General features: G+C 41.4%; 1 protein-coding gene across 1 annotated transcript in view; it reads left to right on the forward strand.

Annotated features, from left to right (window-relative positions):
• cbfa2t3 (CBFA2/RUNX1 partner transcriptional co-repressor 3) overlaps positions 1–19,925 on the forward strand; it is a 49,247-nt gene extending 29,322 nt beyond the window's left edge. The window contains exons 4-12 of the mRNA XM_059352522.1: positions 828–917; positions 1,664–1,845; positions 4,596–4,879; positions 5,607–5,692; positions 7,653–7,944; positions 8,888–8,956; positions 9,679–9,732; positions 11,459–11,649; positions 13,539–19,925. Coding sequence (XP_059208505.1) covers positions 828–917; positions 1,664–1,845; positions 4,596–4,879; positions 5,607–5,692; positions 7,653–7,944; positions 8,888–8,956; positions 9,679–9,732; positions 11,459–11,649; positions 13,539–13,919 — 1,629 coding nt within the window. The 3' untranslated portion in view covers positions 13,920–19,925. The remainder of the gene's footprint in view (positions 1–827; positions 918–1,663; positions 1,846–4,595; positions 4,880–5,606; positions 5,693–7,652; positions 7,945–8,887; positions 8,957–9,678; positions 9,733–11,458; positions 11,650–13,538) is intronic.
• Positions 19,926–21,455: the final 1,530 nt, after the last annotated feature.

Here is a 21,455-nt window from a genome sequence, read left to right on the forward strand (position 1 = left end):
CTTGTCAGATACTGACGTTTGGTCAGTGCCCCTTGGAATCACATGCAGACAAAGAAGGCAGCCTTTTAGCATCTGTATGAGACAAGAAGGGCTTTCCATTAACTCCAGTGTAAACCTATTTGTGTCTTTATTAGATGGTCAGAGCGATGGACATTATATAAAGAGTGCAAATGTCTGTTTAGGGCAGTCAAACAAATCCCAGGCTGTGAGCTAAGAGGCCAGTGTTATTGTCCAAGAAACCAAATGTGAATGTTGTTATTTGAAGTTAACTGGCAAAATAAGTTCATCCTCAAGACTTTCATCATGTTATACAATGTCACAAAAATAACTGTCCAGAAGTTAAGTGTGGGAGTAGTTTTTTTCTATCCTTAACCAAGTAGTTATGTAGCCTAAACTTAGCCATTTCCTGGGAACACAGAAGTTTATTTTGAAAAGCCAATACCCATGTAATGAGCACAAAACTGACATGCTGTCCCTGTCAGATCTGAAACCGACGCTAGAGGGGTACAGAGAGGGTTGGCATCTGACAAGTTGGGAGTAAGAATGTGTTGGATGACAGCCTACTGTTAATTGATGTGTTGCAGTGTATTGCATGTTACATATTGTAAGTACAGAACCATAAAGTTGTGAAAGTTGCCATTTAAAAAAAATCTTGTGCTCAAAAGATAATAGCTGGTGCACATAACTTTATCTTGTTTGCAAAAGATATTCGATCTCATGCAAACAAGATATTCATCTTTCGGGACTTTTGAAGCTCTGCAAAAGAGAGTAATAGAAGTTTTTCTCGTAGCGACTCTTTGTCTAACTCTCCCTGTTGTCTTGCGCAGAACTCCACTCTCACCATCGAAGAGTTTCACTCCAAACTTCACGAGGCCACCAACTTCCCTCTGAGGCCATTCGTCATTCCCTTCCTGAAGGTAAATACTCCTGCACAGATTTTATATAAGATAAATCAAGCCGGATGTCTTGAATAGACACAGTCAGAGCATGCTGCTTCTATCCATATGGCCAGTGTTCAGAACTGTGTGTGTGTCTGTGTGTCTGTGTGTCTGTGTGTGTGTGTGTGCGTGTGTGTGTGTGCAGATACTGTATGTGTAGCTTTCCTCTGTGCTACTTCCTTTACTGCCTCCAAACAAAAGGTTCATAGAGAGGCGGAGAGGGAAACCTTGTCTAGATTGGAAACCTATATTTGTATACTGTGCTTGAAGCATTATGCAGAAAATGGTGGATTGTGCTTGTGAATGTCCGTTAAAAGTGTTGTGTGTGAGTGTGTCAGACCTCCTGGCGTGCGATGATCCCCCACATCTGGGACATTGCACCAATGGCTGCGTTATATCAACCAGACAGGTCTGAGAGAGCTATTTGACAGCACTGACACACACACACACACACACACACACATGGCAGAGGAAGGTGTCAAGGGACCTGTCTTATCTCATCCTGTCTCTTCATCTATCACTTTCTCTTTTTTCTCCCCCTAATCTGGCATTATTTCACTCTCACACCATCTATCTATTATTCCACTATGAGTGTCTAGCTCACCTCTTGTCCACTTAACACTCCTCTGCATTTACATCGGCTCAATAAATCTATATCCCTCCTACAACAACTTATTTCGTTCCTAATCCAGAGATGTCTGTCTTCCCTCTCTTTACCACTGAAGGCAAACCTGCCCCTGCTGCAGAGAGAGTTGCTCCACTGTGCCAGGTTGGCCAAGCAGACTCCAGCTCAGTATCTGGCCCAGCACGAGCAGCTTCTCCTGGACGCCAACGCCAGCTCGCCCCTCGACTCCTCGGAGATCATGCTGGAGATGAATGAGCACGGCAAGAGAAGGACCCCTGACAGGTAGCATATCTCCATTAAACACAAGAAAATATATACACTTCAGAGGTGCACATACATTGGCAGACTCTCACATACACACTGTTATATATGAATTATTTCAGGGTGTTATAGAATGCCAAGCGACAAGGGGAGGCTATAAATCCTCTGTGCGGGAGGCGGAAGTCTGGACAGCCACGATGCCAAGCTGGCTCTGCCAGCTGTCTGGGAGGGAGGGGTGAGATAAATGCACTGTAGGAAAAGAAAGAGTGTCTGAGAAGCAAAAGAGAGACAGAGAGAGAGAGAGGAGGAGGAGGTGGTGAAGTACAGTAAATGTCCTCAGCACAACCCAAAGACAGACAGACACACCAACAGTGAGCTTTGGATTGCAACTGTCCCACATTTCTACCCAGCGCTCTGCTTTCCTCACCCAGCTAAGAAGATGTCAAGTCAGAATTAACTGGCATTGCCTTTCTTCCCTTTTCTTTCTTCTTCTCTTACTGGCACTGTTCCTCTTTTCTGATCACTTTTTCACCTCTCTCTCTCACTCACTCACTCACTCTTTCTCCCGCTCGCTCTCACCGACTGCCTGACCTGCGGGCTCCCAGCAGCTGTCCATATGTCAGCGATGTGTCCAGATGGTGATGTGCTGACCGTAACACTGAGCACATCCTGAGTGGGGTGTGGGGAGGTGGGCAGTGGTGGTTTGGATGGGACTAGGGGTTGGAGCTGAACGTGCAATCCCACTGTAATCCGCACACCTCCGCCTCCTGACCTGTGGCTTATAAACAGCAGGAGGGGCTCGGCGAAGGGAGGGGGGGGGGGGTTCAGGCTGGGGCCGGGCCTACATCCCGCCAGCTGTTCCTTTTGGAGACCAGAGCCAGAGATGTGTACGAGGATAGCCGACGTACACAAACATACATAAACGCACATCCTCCGCGGGGCAGCGTTGCATTTATTCGCCTTTGATCCCTGGGATGATAAAGAGTGGTTTGCATCCGAATGCCTGGCTATTGCCATCCAGCTAAACAGATTAATATCAACACTCCCATTTAAACTGTCCAGATGGCTTGAAAACACAACCTCTCTCTCACACACACACACACACACACACATACACACTCACTTTAAGCACACAGACACAAATGAGTGTCACTAAACATCTGCCAAACACACAGCATTCAGCCCATATTGCCCCTTAAGCCCGAGAGCAGGGTGGGAGGGAGAGGGAGAAATACTTGCAATCTAAGAGTCGGCTGAGGGATATTCAGATTAAGAGCTTGAGACGCAGGGTGTACAGTTGGACTTGGCTTTGTTTGATACATATGGCGTACAGCTGTGCAGAAGCTTTGGTGGAGCGCTGCCTCACTGTAACTGAACAACGAGCAGATCTCGTGTGTGTGTGTGTGTGTGAGTATGTGTGTTTGCATACACCATGTGGGAGTTGTTGAACTTTAAAAAACCAGTTTGTTTTTCTGGATAGACAATCCAATCCAGACAATCCTCAAACAGGTATACTCTACAATATTTGATGCTGTCATCTTTGAAAAATAAAGTTTACACAAACGCAACCAATCAGACTTCATGAAAAGAATCAAAGGCATGTTTTTACAGCGGACATTTTTTTTTTGCCCTATGATCTGATTTTATGGGCATTTGTTGGGGCATGTTTTTCCTGAACTATGAAGTAATACACTGGCACAGCATATTTAGCCTGGCAAAGCAATCCCAAATTTTCACATTACTCATTGTGGTCTGGCGAGTCCATAGATGGACTAGCGGGAGAAAGATGAAGTAGACTGTACAAAAAGTTACGTAGTGTCAAAGATCTGTTTCTGACTAAAGCTGAGGTGAGAAATGAACCATGCAGTGGGAGTTTTATTTTTGTAAATGAGGTTAGCATCAAAACAATTTCTGATGGGTTCAGCATTTATCTGAGGCAGCTGAATCGATTCTTGGGTGGATATTTGTGGAATGATGGTAAATGTGGTAGTGGAAACACAGGCAGTCTGTCTTTTGCATATTGGCAAATAAACAGTGAATTGTACCATAAGGATCTGTTTTGTTGTCGATCATAAGATACCACACATCCAGACATCCCACACTCCCCACTGCTGGAAAAACGCTGCAGGCCTCAGCCTGTGTCCAACAGTTCAACTTTCTTCCTGTGTTTTTAAATTCTGGATGTTTCATGTCTTTGTTACCACAGTTTGCTCTTTTCATACTGTATACTGTATACTGTGTGGTGCTGCCATTATCTACTACCTGGCTTAGTTTTGTGTTCAGGCTCATACAAAATACCTTTTATAATCACCACATGAAATAGTATGATAAGCCACGCCTGTATTCACATAGAACTCTAAGTGATTTTACATCATCTTTTTAATTTGGCTTTTACTTGAACTTGAATTTATATATATATATATATATATATATATATATATATATATATATATATATATATATATATATATATATTATACTTTTTAATTATTTATTGATTGTTTTCATCTTTTTTTAAGCTAGCTTTTTTTTCTTTTTATTGTTATCATTATTTACATTTGTTTTTTATTTCATTTTATTTTATTTTATTTTATCTTACCTTCCTTTATTTTTATTTATTTTTATCTAATTCATTTCTAACCTGCCTCTAGTGTTTCCTCACTTCTGGACATTGAGATGGCGCTTCCTCAGTTTGTGCTTTGTGCTATGCAAATAAAATCTAATTGATTGATTGATTAATCATGTTTTAACTCCCCTGTCCTCCTCTTCAGGACCAAAGACAGCTCAGAGAGAGACGGGTTGCACCCGGAGCACCTGGCTAAGCGGCCCTGCACCATCAGCCCCAGTCAACGCTTCAGCCCCAGCACGGGTCTTCCTGCTCACCCGCCTCCCAACGGCCTCCCCACACACCCTCCCAACGGCCTGCCCCACCCACCCAACCCCCAAGTGGGACCCCAACACTATCGCCTAGAAGACATGGCCCTGGCGCACCAGTACAGAGACGCTTACAGACATAATGAACACCGCGATGCCCGAGACAGGCACCGGCAGACAGGTAGGACAATCACAGAGTCAGATAAACCTAAAGATCTACAGTCCTGGGTAATATGGTCAAGGATATAGGTTGGCGTATATGTAAGTGGGGTGTATGTAGAGAACAAAGGCCAGTTGTCAGTCCAGTGTGATAATCCTTGTGGCACTGCGTCTATATAAAGACCACATCCATACATGCCTATATGCTCCAACTGTGGCAACCATATATGCCTTCCTTCTGCTTTCCCAAAAGGACAGAGATGAATTCTTAGCCAAACTGTCTCACTGACGAGACACAAGGCTATACCATAGGGATATGATATGATATGTTATTTTGCTTGAAACTTTTATAACGTATCCTGAAAATACAAGACAATAAAAGAAAAAAAATGAGAAGAGAAAAAGTCCATCCTCTATTGTAAGTGTGTGAAAAAAACATTTTTAGCTTACTTTTATAAATATAAATGGACAAATCTCAGCTCATCATGCACTAAAAACATCCTCACCAGATCTGAATCAAGCAGCAAAATCCAGGCCTGAAAAGTAAACCGGATGACCTGATTTGATTTGATTGTTTGATGGTTCCAATGTTTTTAGACTTAGAAAATAATCTAATTTCCCTTTGTGAAGCACCCTGTTTTTGTATCCACCCAGTGACAAGAAAATGCATCACTGTCATTTTCTGCTCACAGTCAGTAACACAGTATACTGTACATGTGCTGATTCTGAACCCTGTGTTGGTCTTTTAGCAGTGCACGGAGCGCGCCAAGAGGAGGTGATTGACCACCGTCTTACAGATCGAGAGTGGGCAGAGGAATGGAAGCACCTAGATAATGTACGTATCAGCACGGTAGCCATGTTTAATGTCAACCAGCTCTTTGTTTCATTCAAAAACATCATGAAGCAGTGGAAAAACTAGATATGGGGTCAGCAGGTGATTACAGTAAATTTTAGTGGAAGAGGAACTGTTGACAGACAGAACAACCTCTGTCCCATCTGAGTGGGCAGTTGACAGACAGCTGAACATAAGAGGTCTGTGTCAGTGTGGTGAATTAACAACAGACAGTCACCTATCTGGCTTCCTGGCACCCAACTCCATGAAGACAAAATCATGTTCACTAGACACACACATACATACATACACACAGACAGACACGCACACACACACAGAAACAGGGCCCCAGATGGAGCTCAGGACCCAGCAGAGCGCAGCTCCAGCTGGGGAGAGCAGCTGAGACAAGAGCTGCAGTCATGGAGAGAACCGGCCAGGCCTGGACCCCTGCCAAATTAGAAACACTTCACTGAAATAAATATAGCTAACTCAGAGGGGGAGGGAGGGAGTGGAGAGACAGAGGAAAGCAGGCAGAGACAGAGAGAGAGGAAAAGATGAATGGGAATAATGATATGGATTGAATGTCAACCATGCTAAACCCATTTAGCAGGCCGGGCCCCGGTCTGGAAACACAGGGCACTGTGGAAAAAAGTGACACTGTTTACAGCAGGAGGGGGGGAGAGAGGAAATCTGTTGAGTTGGCAGGGAACGGAGCAGAAGGGTGGAAGGAATTGGCTCAACTTTTTCATCAGCAGCCCAGCTGTTACATTACCGTTGTTGTAATGCTCTTAGACATTGAAATTCACTGACGAGCACACAATCCATGAACAGACAGAAACACACAATCACATGCAAACACGCAAGTCTGCTAGGTGGAATGTGTTTTGGGAGAGATTAAAATAGTGTGTAGATTTACAGCTCGGTGGCTCCAAAAGCAACGCTTTCCTTTTAAACTGGCTTTGTTGATATGAAGTTTGATTCATTTATCATTGATGAAGTTTTAGTTATCTTTTATTTTTTTCAAACGTTTTTTATTGGGTTTTGCAGATGAGTACAATTGTATTAAAACATACACAAAGAGTAAATTAATCATTTTTTCTTATAGAAAAAACAAACCAACAAAAAACAAAGTGATCATTGAAGTATTGCTGCATACCTGAATAACTCACAGAACTAGAACAGCCATAAAAAGACAAAACAAAAACAAACAAACAAAAAAACAAACAAACACAGGCACATCAGTCAGGTAATAGTAAACTGCAATTGATAGCAACAGACATCCTAAATCAGCGTAGTGGCATGTGACCCTCAACACACCAGAAGCAACACATCCACCCCTCTAAATTGCTTCCGTCATGTCAGTAAGTGGAAGATCTGTCGTCTTAACAAATTGTAGGAATGGGCCCCATAGTTTCCCAAATTTACTGGAGCACCCAGATAAAGATATAGTTATCTGGTGGTCCCTAGAGCCCGGCTGGTTACCAAGGGTGACCGGGCATTTGCTGTTAGGGCCCCAAGTCTCTGGAACTCTCTACCCCTTGAGGTCAGACAGGCTTCATCACTAGCCTCTTTTAAATCCCTACTGAAAACTTTCTCTTATCGCAAAGCCTTTTTAACTACTTAATCTCTTGGTTGTTGTTTTCTCCCCCAGCTCGTGCAACTTTCTATGTTTTGACATTTGCGATTCCAACTTGTCTGCATTGCACTTTACTTTGCTTTATTGTTTTATTGTAATTTTTTCTGTCTTCCACTATGTTATTATCTCTTGCCTGTAAAGCACTTTGTAACTTTGTTAAGAAAAGTGCTATACAAATAAAGTTTATTATTACTATTATTATTATTTTATTAGTATTTGGGGGACCTGGGCATGTGATTAGGACGCAACGAAACGGAGCACTGATAAACTTTCCTTGTTCATTGATTGATAAGAAACTGTTTTATCTCATCTTCGATCCCTTCGCAGCTCCTGAACTGCATCATGGACATGGTGGAGAAGACACGGCGCTCTCTGACGGTGCTGCGCCGCTGCCAGGAGGCCGACCGGGAGGAGATGAATCACTGGATTCGGCGCTACAGCGACGTGGAGGAGATGAAAAAAGGTGGGAGCAACGGACAGCACTGCCTTCCTCCTCCTCCTCCTCTTCCTCCTCCTCCTACTCCTCACCACAACTCCTCCTCCAACACAGCTAGCAGCAGCGAGTCACTGCCCATAGGAACTTCCTCGGCTGCTGAAAGGCAGACAGGCAGACAGACAGGTAGACAAACACACACAGGGTATGTTGGGCAAAGCGAAACACTTACAGCAAGGTAGGGCTAATTTGAAAAGCTGAAATTGCCTCAATATATCTATTTAGACATAAAAAGGCAGTTAGATTATCGTACATTTCTGCAAATTAACAAATTGTTGCTCATGCTGAGAGCCAATACAAATCTAGTTGCAACATCCTGGATGTTTAACAAACTGACTGCACCCTTATGCTGCCAGCATGCTCATTATAATCAAGATTTATATTCACTTCTAACTCCTCTATTCTCATTTCTTTCCTGTGAATGGTAAAAAAAGGCTTATTTGCTGATGTTATCACACATAGAATAGAACAGAATTGTAAACTATAGGGGAGACTTGTTAACACATTCACACTCGCACTCGTCACTTACGGACACTTGGTCAGGAGTTTTTGGTGTCACTTTTTAATGAACAGGATACCCCTCTTGTGTCAGATTTGGATGTGCAGTTTAATCAGATGGACTACAAAATGTGTTGTGAATTCACGCAAAAATACTCAGTTATGCTTAGGCAACAAAAACTTGGAAAGGAAATAATTGTGGTTTAGGTTTTTTTTCTTTCAAGTATGTTTGTCACAGTTTCGCAAGGGACACAAACACCTGTCTCCTGGGTGGAAGTCATGGGACATGAACAGCTGTTTCTGGGGTGATAGTCCTGTGTTTTTTGGACTAATCCATCCTCTTCCAGCTTTGCACTTTCAATACTACGTCACCTGGCTCAGAAAGCTGTGCATGTCCTAAAATGATACTTGAGGGATACCTTGTACATAACAAAGTGAGGCCAAAGGCTCCTGACCTCCTGAAACGTCCTTCTGATCAGTTTGGCGTGATAATGGGTTGGACTTGTGTGTTTGTGCAGATCAAAAGTCAAGAGTAATTGAGACTGAGTGTGTCCCTGCTTGTGTGTTTCAGAGATCCACAGAGACTTCTTACACAGGCCTCCCTCAGGATACCTGCCAGAGGAAATCTGGAGGAAAGCTGGTAAGAGTCAAGCATCCCATTTTCTCTCTATTGTCTTCATGATTGACCTCACACACACCAACAAAACACACACACACAACCTCTATCATCAGTCTTCACGGGCCTCACCCTGGCCACTGAGACAGACAGAGCAGAGGCCTTTTACAGCCGTAGGTCCATCAGGTTAGAGGATTGGAGGCCCTCTGTGTCATTAGGGCTAAATGCCCTCCATCTGTCACCACTATGAAAGGCCACTGCAGTTAAAGCTGCAGTGAAAATGCAGTCACCTGGCCCAAAGGCAGGCCGCAGCAGCGCAGCACAGGTTGGAGCTTAACTGGTCTCCAATGGCCTGAGAAACACACACTCAAGTTTTTGCTCTTTTTTTTGTTGTGATTGTTTATTCCTGCAAAGAACACAAACTTAACACTGAAGTAAATCAAATACAGAACATTTACCGTAAATATTCAAACTAAATCATCTTGTCCATTATTTTTGGCTCCATTTGTGGCCAAAGTGAAGCAGGTGTTGCATTGCATGGGCCTTCTCGTATACTGCATGTTTGATAGAGCCCATCCCAGGAGTCATCTGGCTCAGCCCTTGTTCCGCCCCAGTCCCAGCACTATTATGTTGCAGTCATACTCCAATACCCTGCGGAGGAAAGATGCTGCTGCTGTCGGCAAAATACTGTGCTGCATTTTCACCAGCCGAAAAAGCTCTTTTAATTGCAGTTGTTTTTCATGCAGGTACTACAAGCATCCCACTCTCCCCAGCACTAAAGCACCTCCAAAACAGGCAGGGTGAGTAACATATCTCACTCCCAACATCTGTGTGTGTGTATGTGTGTGTGTGTGTGTACATAAATGTGAGTGTGTGTGTCACCTCTGTCTCAGCGGCCAGGTAGTCCGCCTGATGTAGCTGCAGCACCTCTTGCTTTTAATTAAAAACCAGACACGTATTCTCTGGTCTGGTTCAGGTTGAGAGACTGCAGTGCTTTTGAAAAATAAGATCTGAAGTGTGAAAAAGCAGACAGAAATAACACGTCTCAGGGACTTGCCAAATCCCTGTGGAATTAAAACGTTAATATTGCTGTCCCCGTGTTTTCCATTAAGTGCTAATTGCCCCAGCATCTGCTATGCAGTCTCCTTGATAAGAATTAATTAAATTTGCAAACTAATCTTAGTGGTGCATGCATTAGGCCAGATAATTGAGAAGCTCGGGATAATGCAGATAGTGTTTTGCAAAGGAAAAGAAGAAAGACGAGGAGGAGGAGGGGTGTAAAAAATAAAAAAGGAGTAGAAATGAAATGAAGGATAAAGGTAAAAGGAGAGGGAATGATGGGATGAAGGAAAGCATTGAAACATGCGTCTGAGTGTGACTGTTTGCTGACAGGATTGACAGAATACGAACTTTTTAGCATAGGAATCAAGCTCAGACATGCACACATGCACACATGCACACACAGTCATGCACATATACACAGAAAAATATTGGATAAGGCCCCCTCACCCCCCCACCTATCTTTTTGCAGAGTAGTTTGAAACAAGTGGAGTGGAGCGGCAAGGAAAAGTGACAGTTATTTATGAGTTCCCTCTCAAACAAACACAGGCTGGAGGAAATGGGGAGCAGTGGAGAGAACAGTATCAGTCTCACCTCTGACTTGGTTGGCCTAATGCACCTGATAGCCACTTGTATGTGTGTCATTTAGTGCCTCTGCTTGGCTCAGGTGGAGCAGCAGAGAGAAAAATAATTTAATCTTTGAAAAATGTTGCTGTCTTTGATGGTACGAGAAAATTATATTTCAGAGGAATTCATATCTTGTGATCACGGCATTAGCATTTGATTAATAAATAGTGTATATTTGGAAATCTATTTCTCAGGTGTATAAAGCCCTACGAGAAATCATGTACCGTGCATTTGTTGTGCACCGTGGGGCCAATAATGAAGGATGGCAAAATGTAATCACTCCTGCCTCTTACTGAGAGGAGACTGCGGGAAGTTTCTATTTTAGACTGCCATCTGGATAGGAGTCAACACACCTGCCTGTTGTAAAAACACAGCCTCCTCACTCACTCCTCAGTTTGTGCTTCTGCTGAAAGAACTAAAGGCCCCATGACAACATCTACATGGTAGGAAGCCCTGCAGTGGGGATATGCATGCCCACTGCTGGGTAAATTATTCACTCTTCACTGTCTAACGAAGTCTATTAAAATTATTCTGATGACAAGATGACAATCGTGCAAACAGGGAATCCCTGGATGTTGTTTGAACAGCCAAGTTGGTGACAAAACTTTGGAGACATCTGCTGTTGTCAGCACTGGAAATGATTGTGGCCAGACATGTTTGAATTAATTATTGAAGTCTGGCTGTTTCCCTTTTCTGGCAGAAAGTTTTAAATCTTGGATGATGTACATCTGTTCGCTGAGATACAACAAGATGGCAGCTTAAAGAGCCTCAATAAAGGATGACAGAGCAGGCAGGATGGGACGACGGTCATAAGCACTAACCCCGCTCTCTCTCTTTCAGAGGAGGCAGTGAATGAGGTGAAGCGACAGGCGATGTCAGAGCTGCAGAAGGCGGTGTCGGACGCTGAGAGGAAAGCTCACGAGATGATTTCAGCTGAACGCTCTAAAATGGAGAGGGCGCTGGCTGAGGCCAAGAGGCAAGCCTCCGAGGACGCACTAACAGTCATCAACCAGCAGGAGGACTCCAGTGAAGTGAGTATCACAGACACCCCGCCAACAGTTCGCATCATTCTCCTTTCACTTCTTTTCCGATTCCTTTCTCACTCTTTAAATGTCTTTGCTTCATCCTTTACCCTTCATCTTGTTTTTCCTTATCCACTAAGTGACTGGTTCCCAATCTAGGGGTCACGACCTGCATAGGGGTCGCCAAAGCTTTGTGGGGGGTCTTTTAGGTGGTGCTAGCAAAATAAATCTAAATAGTTGGAAGCAAGTAAAAGAGCTAATAGACAATGGCCAAACTTCAGGCAGAAGAAAGCACAAAATTTATCAAGAAGAAGCCTATTAGGTATGAAAGATTGTTAAAATAAATCAAATAATGTAATTAAAAGTTCAATCAATATGTGCTGTGTGTGAGTCTGAGTGTGTGTTTGTGTGTGTGCGTGTCTATGTGCGTGTGTGTGCATGTATGTGTATGTGTACATACAGATGTGTATGTGGGGATGGGAGGGGTGGGTTTTGTCATTTTTATTCTTATTTTTTGTAAAGCACTTTGTGTTGCATTTATATGTATAAAAAACGCTATATAAATAAAGTTTGATTTGATTTGATTTGAAAAGTTCCTAAAATAACACAAAAACTAATTTATGATTTAATATTCATCCAAAATAGTCTGCTCAAAATTCATCACAATCATTCATTTTAACACAATTTAGTGCAGTTATTGCGTTCAGTATTTGGGTTTACTGTACAGTTCGGTTGTTCTGTACTCTTATTGTTATTCATTAAATATAATGTGAAATATCCATAAAAGATGGCACTGGGGTCAGGGGTTGTCGGTGATAGAGAAGGGGTCTCTTCAGGAAAAAATGTTGGGAACCACTTCACTAAGCTACTCTGTATTGTGTAACCCATCCAGCTGGCTGCTCTTAGTTTGGTGCTGCACCATGTTGTCATCATTATTGCAGAAGCAGTCCAGTTGTCTGTGTAAATAAAAGCAGACAGACCCAGATGGTTGGAGCAGAGTGCCAGGCTGAGGCCATGACAGAGCAGTTGACCACCACCTGCTGGTAACACAAACCAGTGGCGTTGGACCAAGACTTAAAGCCTTAAAATCAAATCCCTGTGCAAAGAATATCAGAGAAAAACAACATCAGACAAAGATTATAAAAGCCTGGTTCATATGTCTGAAAATACTTATGTTAACTCTCTGGAGTCCACAGTGCTGTCAGCTTCTTTCTAAAGTTCTGGCTTTTCTACAAGTTTCCATATCCCATTATCGCATCAACTCTTTTTCAGCAAAGGTTAAAACTACCTCGACCAAGTTTTTGAAGAGATTTTTTTGAATTTTGCAGTGTGCATTCAGCATTTCAATGCATTTTTAATGCAATATTTTGTGTTGAATGTTTTTTGTGTGTTTTTATGTGTTTTTGTGATTTTTTTGTGGTTTTTGTAATATTCTTGTGTTTTTTTGTAATTTTTTTGTGTGTTTTTTGCATTTTTTTGTGCGCTTTTGTGTTTTATGTGTGTTTTTTTTTTATAATTTTTGTGTGTATTTTGTAATTTTTTGTTTAATTTTTATGTGTTTTTTGTAATTTTATTGTGTTTTTTATGTTTTTTTTTTGTATTTTTTGTGTGTTTCTGTGTTCAAAATGTTGATCCAGTAAGTCAAAATGAAAAAATAATAATCAGGTCATATAGGTGAGGTTGTACTGAAAACAATGATACCAACATGGCAGGGTGAACACTTTTTAAGTGGTTTATACAGGCAGAATGAAAAGGAGTCCAAAACCAACAGAATAGCCCCAGACTCCAAAGGCTTAAGTATCAATATATTTATGTAAGAAAGACAAAACTCTATTCTTTCCTGGGACAAAAAAGAGACTTATTTTTATCAACCGACTCTCTCCCCACTGTCTCACCAGAGCTGCTGGAACTGCGGGAGGAAAGCCAGTGAGACGTGCAGCGGCTGCAACACGGCTCGCTACTGCGGCTCCTTCTGCCAACACAAAGACTGGGAGAAGCACCACCATGTCTGTGGTCAAGGCCTGCAGGGGATGCCAGGGGGCAGCAGCGTCCCTCTGGGCACCCCGTCCTCCTCGTCAGTGTCCTCCAGTGCGCCCCCAACCCACTCGGAGAGCGCCCCTCCAGGAGCCCTGTCCTTGGCGGGCCAGAGCAGTATTGCGGGAGGGGCTGGCAGCGGCAGTGGAAGTGTCTCTGCCAGCCCCAAGGAGAGCAGTTCAAGCAGTGCCTCACGCTCCACAACTCCAGCTACCCCCGCCCTACTGGATGCCACCTCTCGCTGACGTCCGACCCTCGTCCCTTCCTTCCCTGCATACTGATGCGACGGTGCCCACACTCCACACAAAACCAAACTGAGGAATCTTCATCGCACACTGCTCCCTTTCCTCCTCCCCGCCGACTTCACTCCCTCTTATCCTAAGCTCTTCTGAAAATCTTCTCACTACCTGATGACAGACTGTTTTTCTCAACTTTTCACCTTCCCACCCCCCCCAAAAAAACCTTTTTCTGTCTTTGTCTCTTTTACAACCACAGCCACAAATACAAAGATTCCAGCCTGGGGTTGAGTGTAGTGGAAAGCATGAAAAGTGTCTCCTATCTCTGTGTTCGGTCACAGAAACATATCAGATGTGTTTGCTGAAAACATGAGCTTTGACTTGAAGATGTGACTGAGATGTGCCCTCAGTAATGTAAGCACGTTAAACACTGTCCACATAAGGACACAAGACAAGGGCTGTGGTAAGGCAACATTGATGGGGGGATGACTAGGCTGATTAGCACTTGGATTGGATTTCCCTTTAATTTAGCACCAATGAGAGAACAGGACTCAGCCCTGAGATGTGCACTACCAGTGCAAACAGTTCACTGATGTGGCACTTACTCTGCAGTGTCCTAATGGAGACAGGCAAGGACAAAATACCTTTTTTCAAATGGATGAGGGAAGGGGAAAAACCTGTGATGCGATTAATTCCTCAGAAAACACAGCTTAGTATTTATTAAATGTTTCTTTCTGGCTTTAAGGGAAAATAAAGAAAAGTCCAAATATTCTAAATAAGAATAGTAGTGATGATGCTGATGCTGATGATAATAATGATATGAAAATAAATTAATTTTAAACTGCTAACTACCTTGCTAGCGAGCCAAGAAAATCTACACCGGACTCACCTCTCTGCACCATTGTGAACCCAAATGAATTCAAAGATGAAAAAATAACATGATCCAAACCTTTGTATTACACTGCCAAAGTGAGTAAGTAAGCGATAAGGAGAAGCACTCATCTTATAACCAAACGCAAAGCAACATCACCTCCTCAGCAGATAAGCCAGCCCTGAGAGGACCAGGCTGCAGAGAAGCTGCAGAACGGGACCCAGAGATAGTCAGACATTTAAAAAAAAATAAAGGAAACTGTGACCTGCTTTGATCTGCAGCTGCCTCCTGCAGTCTGGACAAAACTACAGCGATTCCTCAGTGATGGCCCAGACTAGTGAATATGGACAATGCTGTGAACTTGCCTACAAGAAAGACTTAATGAAATGGATGGAAACCCTGCTACAGTGTGATTTTTTTGTGAATGGTAACAGAGAGGACAGAGAGGAAAAAAAGAGGAAAGTAAAAGCTACACAGCCTCAAAGGAGATGGCGATACATACATGGCAAAGGAGCTGCCAAAAAACCTCAAAACAAGCTTGAAAACATTGTCCAAGAAGGCGTTGCATACTCCGGAGACGTATGAGAAGATTGTTTGTAAGTCGTTTTTTTTAAAGCTCCACTACGAGGAGATATTTCAAGGAATTGCTGTTACCTTTACATTCACTCCCTCCTTTTCCAAAGCATGATAAACATGAAAGAGCCTAGTGAAGGGCGGTGTAGACTTGGTTCTCCTCTCTCTTTCTACCTCCCCTCACCCCACACCTCCCTTCTGCGCTCTTCCCCGACTACTTGACTCAAATCTGCCCCTGACCCCCCCCACCCCGGCCTGCTTTGGACAGAGCCTCGGAGCAGCTGCGTGGGAAGGGTTTCGAAACCTGCTTGTAGATATTGTTCCTCTTTTCAAATTTCAATAATGTCTCTTGTCGCTGATGTCCACATGTGCTGCCCTTGTGTATATCCGGAAAGATGGACTTTGTTTTGGTTTTGTTACCTTTTCATTTTCCTGCTTTAAGTTTGGGCTGAGCAGTGAAGTCAGAGCACGGAGGACACACGCTTACGAGAGGAAGCCCCACATTGTACTTATTGTTTGATTTGTTGTATCTATATTAATGAGATGAAACCCCTCTTGTAGAATATTTTGTATTGCTCGCATTGTAAGACAGTGAGAGGACGGAGGTGCAATATGAAGAGAATTCAGCTACTGAATGGAACCTCAGCAACTGCCCATAGGGTGTCATATAATATAGATACATATAAATATATTTAAAGTAACATCAGTAACTTAATGTGAATGTACATAGTATTTAAAGAGGTCCAAAAATGTGTTTGCCAAATAACAGAAACCTTTAAAGTTTAATGTCCAGATTATGATTTTCTCACAGTACATTTATTTCTTAAATGTATCAGTTTTCCTTTTTTATTTTCTCTCTCTCTCTCACAATTTCAATTTTCACTCAAATCAAAGTGTCATGTGACCCTAAGTGGAGGAAACTGTTGGTAACAAAGGTAAAGTCGCTTCATACAATATAAATTGAAATGGATGGAAACAGACTTCAGGTGAATAGACATCACAAGATTTCCATATATCCCCCATTTTTTTAAATTAATAAATTAGGCCTGAAATTGATTTAATATTTGAAAGATTTACATCGTACGACACCAAGAAAACTTTTGACACGTAATAACATGTTTGTGTTTCACTTATCATTTCTATTTGATGGCACAATTTTGACTAACTTTGACTAAATCTTGTAATTGTCATTCACCCCAGGTCAGTTTTCATCCTGCAGGAGGGGATTTAACAGTGTGTATTGACAAAAAAAAGCCCAAATATGTTCAGTAGCTTGAAAAAGAAAAAAAAGTGCTCAATTTCACTCTTTCACAACAAATGTAGGGATTGTCAAACTTGATAAAATGATGTCAAGTGTTCTGTTTCTGCCACTGTAGTGACCCTCTCTCTCCTCATCGACCTCTGTGCGTGTGTGCGTGTGCGTGCGTGTGTGTGTTTGTGCGCGTGTGTGTGTGTGTGTGTGTGTGTGTGTGTTTCCCCCGAGGTGCAGGACAAGCCATTACTGTAGGATTCAATGACATGCCAGTGTTAAGCTACAGTAAACCTCAAAGCTAATTTTGATACCCAATCTTTACAATGTTGCTTCTTTTTGCTTTTTAAACAGATTCTTGTTTATTTGTAAAGATGCAAGTTGAGCATAAGCTGAAGATCTGGGACAGGTCTTTATTTCCAGGCCAAGAGAGTAGCATCACCTCTATTTAGACTATTTAACCACATATGTTAAATGGTCTCAAGGATGGCAGCAGTCTTACTCGTACAAATTTAGTATTGATAAATGTTAACCACATGCCACATGGGCAGCCTCACACACACTCCATGCCTCAAAACTTTAACAGCAACAATGTTTTCATCCTACTTAAATCTTGGTCAGGTCTAATTGTCATTCTGACCTGACGAAGATCTGAGTAGGATCTAACTGTTTTCATTATTAAAGGAGTACTTCACCCTTTAAATGACCATTTGTATAACAATAACTGACTGTGTGTTACCTTGAATTCAAAAAAATTAAAAAAACGATAACAATTTTCACATTTTTCAAGAGCAAAAATATATCAAAACATCAGTTTACAAACTGTGCCGTATAATCCAAGTCTCGTTTATCCAGTCATATGCTAAGACACACTAAAATGACTATTTTTATTATTATTTTATCTTACTATTAATGACACTTTTTCAACTTTAGTCTCATCCTCCTGCAGGATGCGAGAAAAACAAGTTTTCTTCAAGAGGCCATGAGGCCAATCTAAATGGTGAAGTATTCCTTTAAACTTTTGTTGCATGGAATAAGTGTGCAGGCTTTATCTTTTTTTCTTCATTGATGTTTTTTTAATAGCCTTGCCCCTGTGTGATGCTACTCTCCTTCAACTCATACAAACTTGGACCAAACATGGAATAAATAGAGAACTTTCTTTTTGCAGTAAGTGGCATAGGAAATGTGTTCAACAACAGATCGATAAAGTGCAGTCAATTTATTAGAGACACATCATTAAAATGGGATAAGCTACAAGGCAGGCCTGCATCTGTGTGTAGCATTCATGTATGTGTGTTATGAGTACTGTGATATGGTGTTGACCTCAGCCTTTTTGTGTCATTTGCTCCTTTCCCCCCCATTGTCTAATTCCTCCACTACGACTTCTACAGCCCCCCTCCCCCTCACACTAGCTACCTCCTGTGACCATACAGCTAACCACCAGGAGAGGTTGACCTGGACTTTGAAAAGCTGGGCTGACAGCAGGCACGGACACGCACATTCAAAAGCAAAAAAATCTTCCTGAAAATGGTAAAAAACCAAAAGCGTTGAAAGGAACTGCCATTATTCACGATGTTGTTGAATATTTATTCCCACCAGACCTCACCTGTTTGATCTCATCCCACTAACCAAACCGATACTGCTGGATTATTTAGTTACAGGTACACATACAGTCAAACCTGCATATTACCAAACTGAACACAGAAACCAACCATGACATGCCATTTGTTGTCCAAAACCAATAAAAGCACAGACCAAAGTACTCTATTGCCATAGTAGGCTTTGACACAGTGTGTATTGACAGACCAGAAATAATAAGGTTAGAGCTCCACTACACCAGTTAACCAAAGTGTCTGAAATACACACAATCAGGGCACATGAGAGTGAGGAGCATGCTGAATGAACCGGCTGAGTTTCAAATGTGTAGAATTCTAATTCAAGCAATCAAAGCGCTTGTTGTCTACATATTGAATAGTGCTTCTGTAAAAATAATAGAAGCATCTCCTTTAGAAAAGCCTACTGATTGCGTGTTCTTACAGTTACAAAGCCTTGCAGAGATGAAATGAATGCATGGTGGGTGTGTGTTTGTGTGTGTGACTGTGTGGTGTGTGTATGTGTGTGTGTTTTTGTAGGAAAAAAAACTTACCTTTTTCTTCTTGTCTCTGTACAAACTACTTGAAACTTTCAGAGCTTTAATGAAACATCCCAGACAGACTATAGTGGCAGATCGATTCACAATATGTAGCAACAGCTTTGTGCAGTTAAATAGTGTGTTTGCGTACAATATCTGCATCAAGACAACATTTTAATGGCAGTTCCATTCAACTCTTAAATGCTTTGCGTGTGCCTCCTTGTCTGCAAGTAAGTCCTCAGATAAACTAAACAAAGCCAAACCCTGTAGACCATTTATAAATGACCAAAATACAACCAAAAGCTACAAGTTTTCTCTTTTAGATTTCACTTTGGTTAAGGTTTTTTTTTTGTGTTATGTCCCGGCATTAGAGAACTTGAATCTGAGTTTCTCCCTCCTGATTTCATTGGGTGCAAGCTTCATTAAGTCATGAAACAAATGAGATTCATGCCGAGGTGTCATATACTTTTCTCTGTGAAGATATTATAGATGGCAAACGCATAAGGGCTCTGCTGTTGTGAAAACCATCCGAGGATCTCCGAAACACTTTACATCAGCCACTTTTCTGTTTGTTTAACTATGTACATGATATGGGCAAAACGCATGTTTAGAAAAGGCAAATATTAGCAGGTTGGCATTTGTCTCTCCCTACCCCAAACCAATAACTCTACCAATGAAGTTTCAAGGCTCATCTGATGTGATGGTGACACGTCCTTCCTGTGAAACAGGCACTGATGAATAGCTACAGTAGAAAGCTAAGTGGCAAACAGTGGATTCAGCACTTGTTTTCCCCAAAGCCATGGCTCAGGATGGTCCTGTTTTTACCTTTACATAAATTGAAAAAAGGGTTTATGTTTTTTTATGTGTAGGGAAGCATTCTATACTGTATTGTGCAATACATTATTACAGAAAAAAACATGTTTCTGTAGGAAAGGTTGGCGCTTTGAAGATCTTTCTCCCTTTGTTTTATTTCCCTCTTCAAAAAGGTCCTGTTGCCGTTTTTAGATGAAGTTAACTGTGCCAGAAGAATTAAATTCTGATTTGTATTTATTTCTTGCATGCTTTCCTCCCTGTTGCTAATACCGCTCTTTAACTGTTCGCTCTGTTGGATGTGTGAAGCTGTAAAACATTCTAATTCAGGTTATTGTCTGTGTTGAACAATGTAACTGTGTAATTAAAACATGAAATGAAGTATTCATCACTCTTGATGCCTTTCTTCTTTAAGTGCAGGAATATTCTGAGTCTACATTCTCAGAAAAAGGAAAATGATCCATTGTTATTGAATCATCACAAACACAAAGTTATTATGTACACTTCAGAAGACGAATGATTGCATTCCCTCATGTCTACAGAAATAGGATAGCAGCACATACTGAAAAAACAATATAAATATTAAATGTCTTTTTCAAATTATATTCCTACATACTTTTACAAAAAACATTACTACTCATATACAATATGTGCAAACAAATCATAAGCAAGCTCTCTACTGTCACACATATTTATAATTTGGAAGATGCTAAAAAACATATTAAAACACTGTATCTTCTAGTTCTAGATCAAAGCTTAATTTGATCAAATAACATCTTTTGAACATTTTGCCAAATTCTTATACCGGCCCTGTGAGTCGATCGTTACAGACTCATGCTGCGCAGCAAAACTTTGTTTACAACCATGGGCTGTTATATTAAATTCTAGTAGAGATCCTGAAGTTTATACTGATGCCAAACATGTCACACTCGATTTAGAAAAATGTGTATAAAATTCACAAGACGTCTATAATATTTCCATTTTATTGAAATGGTGCGGTCATAAAACTCATAAAACATCATATAGCCTGAGTGAACAGCTGAATGTATGGGACATACTGCCAGGCAGAAAGGAATACAGCCACTATTTCACAAAAGTTGGGACGTTGCCTAAAACAAATAAAACATAATGTGTTAATTTGCTAATCCTTTTTGACATATATTTAGTGGAAAACTGTACAAAGACAGTATATTTTATGTTCCAGCTGACAAACTTTTGTTTTTGTAAATATACACATCTTTTTTATTTATGTTTCACACAGCATCCTTTTTTTTTTTTGGGGGGGGGGGGGGGGGGGGGTAATCAGGGTAAAGAAAATTGGGGAAATGGATGTGTGAATAAATAAAAAAGTGATTTATTATTATTTTCACTGATGATGATGATGATGATGATGATGATGATGATAATAATAATAATAATAATAATAATAAAGTTTAAATAACCAAATGACACCCAAGACTTGACAGACAACCAACCAACCAGTGATTGGGGCTAAATTAAAAACAGACCAAATAAACTAAATAAAAACAGAATGCATCAACTTCAGAATGCGTGCATATTTTTGAAAAAACAAAAGTTTCCCAGTTTGAAAATTAAATATTGTCTTTGTAATCTATTCAATTTGATGTAGCTCATTTGCAAATCATTACATTCAGTTTTTCACAGTGTCACAACTTTTTGGGAAACAGGGTTGTAGCTACTACACCAGCCCATTATCAAAAATGTCGAATGAATTGCAAAAATGTATGTAGTAGTAGTTTTATTTTGAAGACTTGTAGTGTTTACTGTAAACGAATGTAGATCCTATCATGCATCACTGTCGTGGAAATGTTACCAGCTGTGGATCCTGGAGGTGAGGTGGAGAGAGGAGAGGGGGTGAGGAGGAGAGGAGGAGAGGGTCGAGGAGAGGAG

Source organism: Centropristis striata, chromosome 2 (assembly GCF_030273125.1).
Source record: "Centropristis striata isolate RG_2023a ecotype Rhode Island chromosome 2, C.striata_1.0, whole genome shotgun sequence".
NCBI lineage: Eukaryota > Metazoa > Chordata > Actinopteri > Perciformes > Serranidae > Centropristis > Centropristis striata.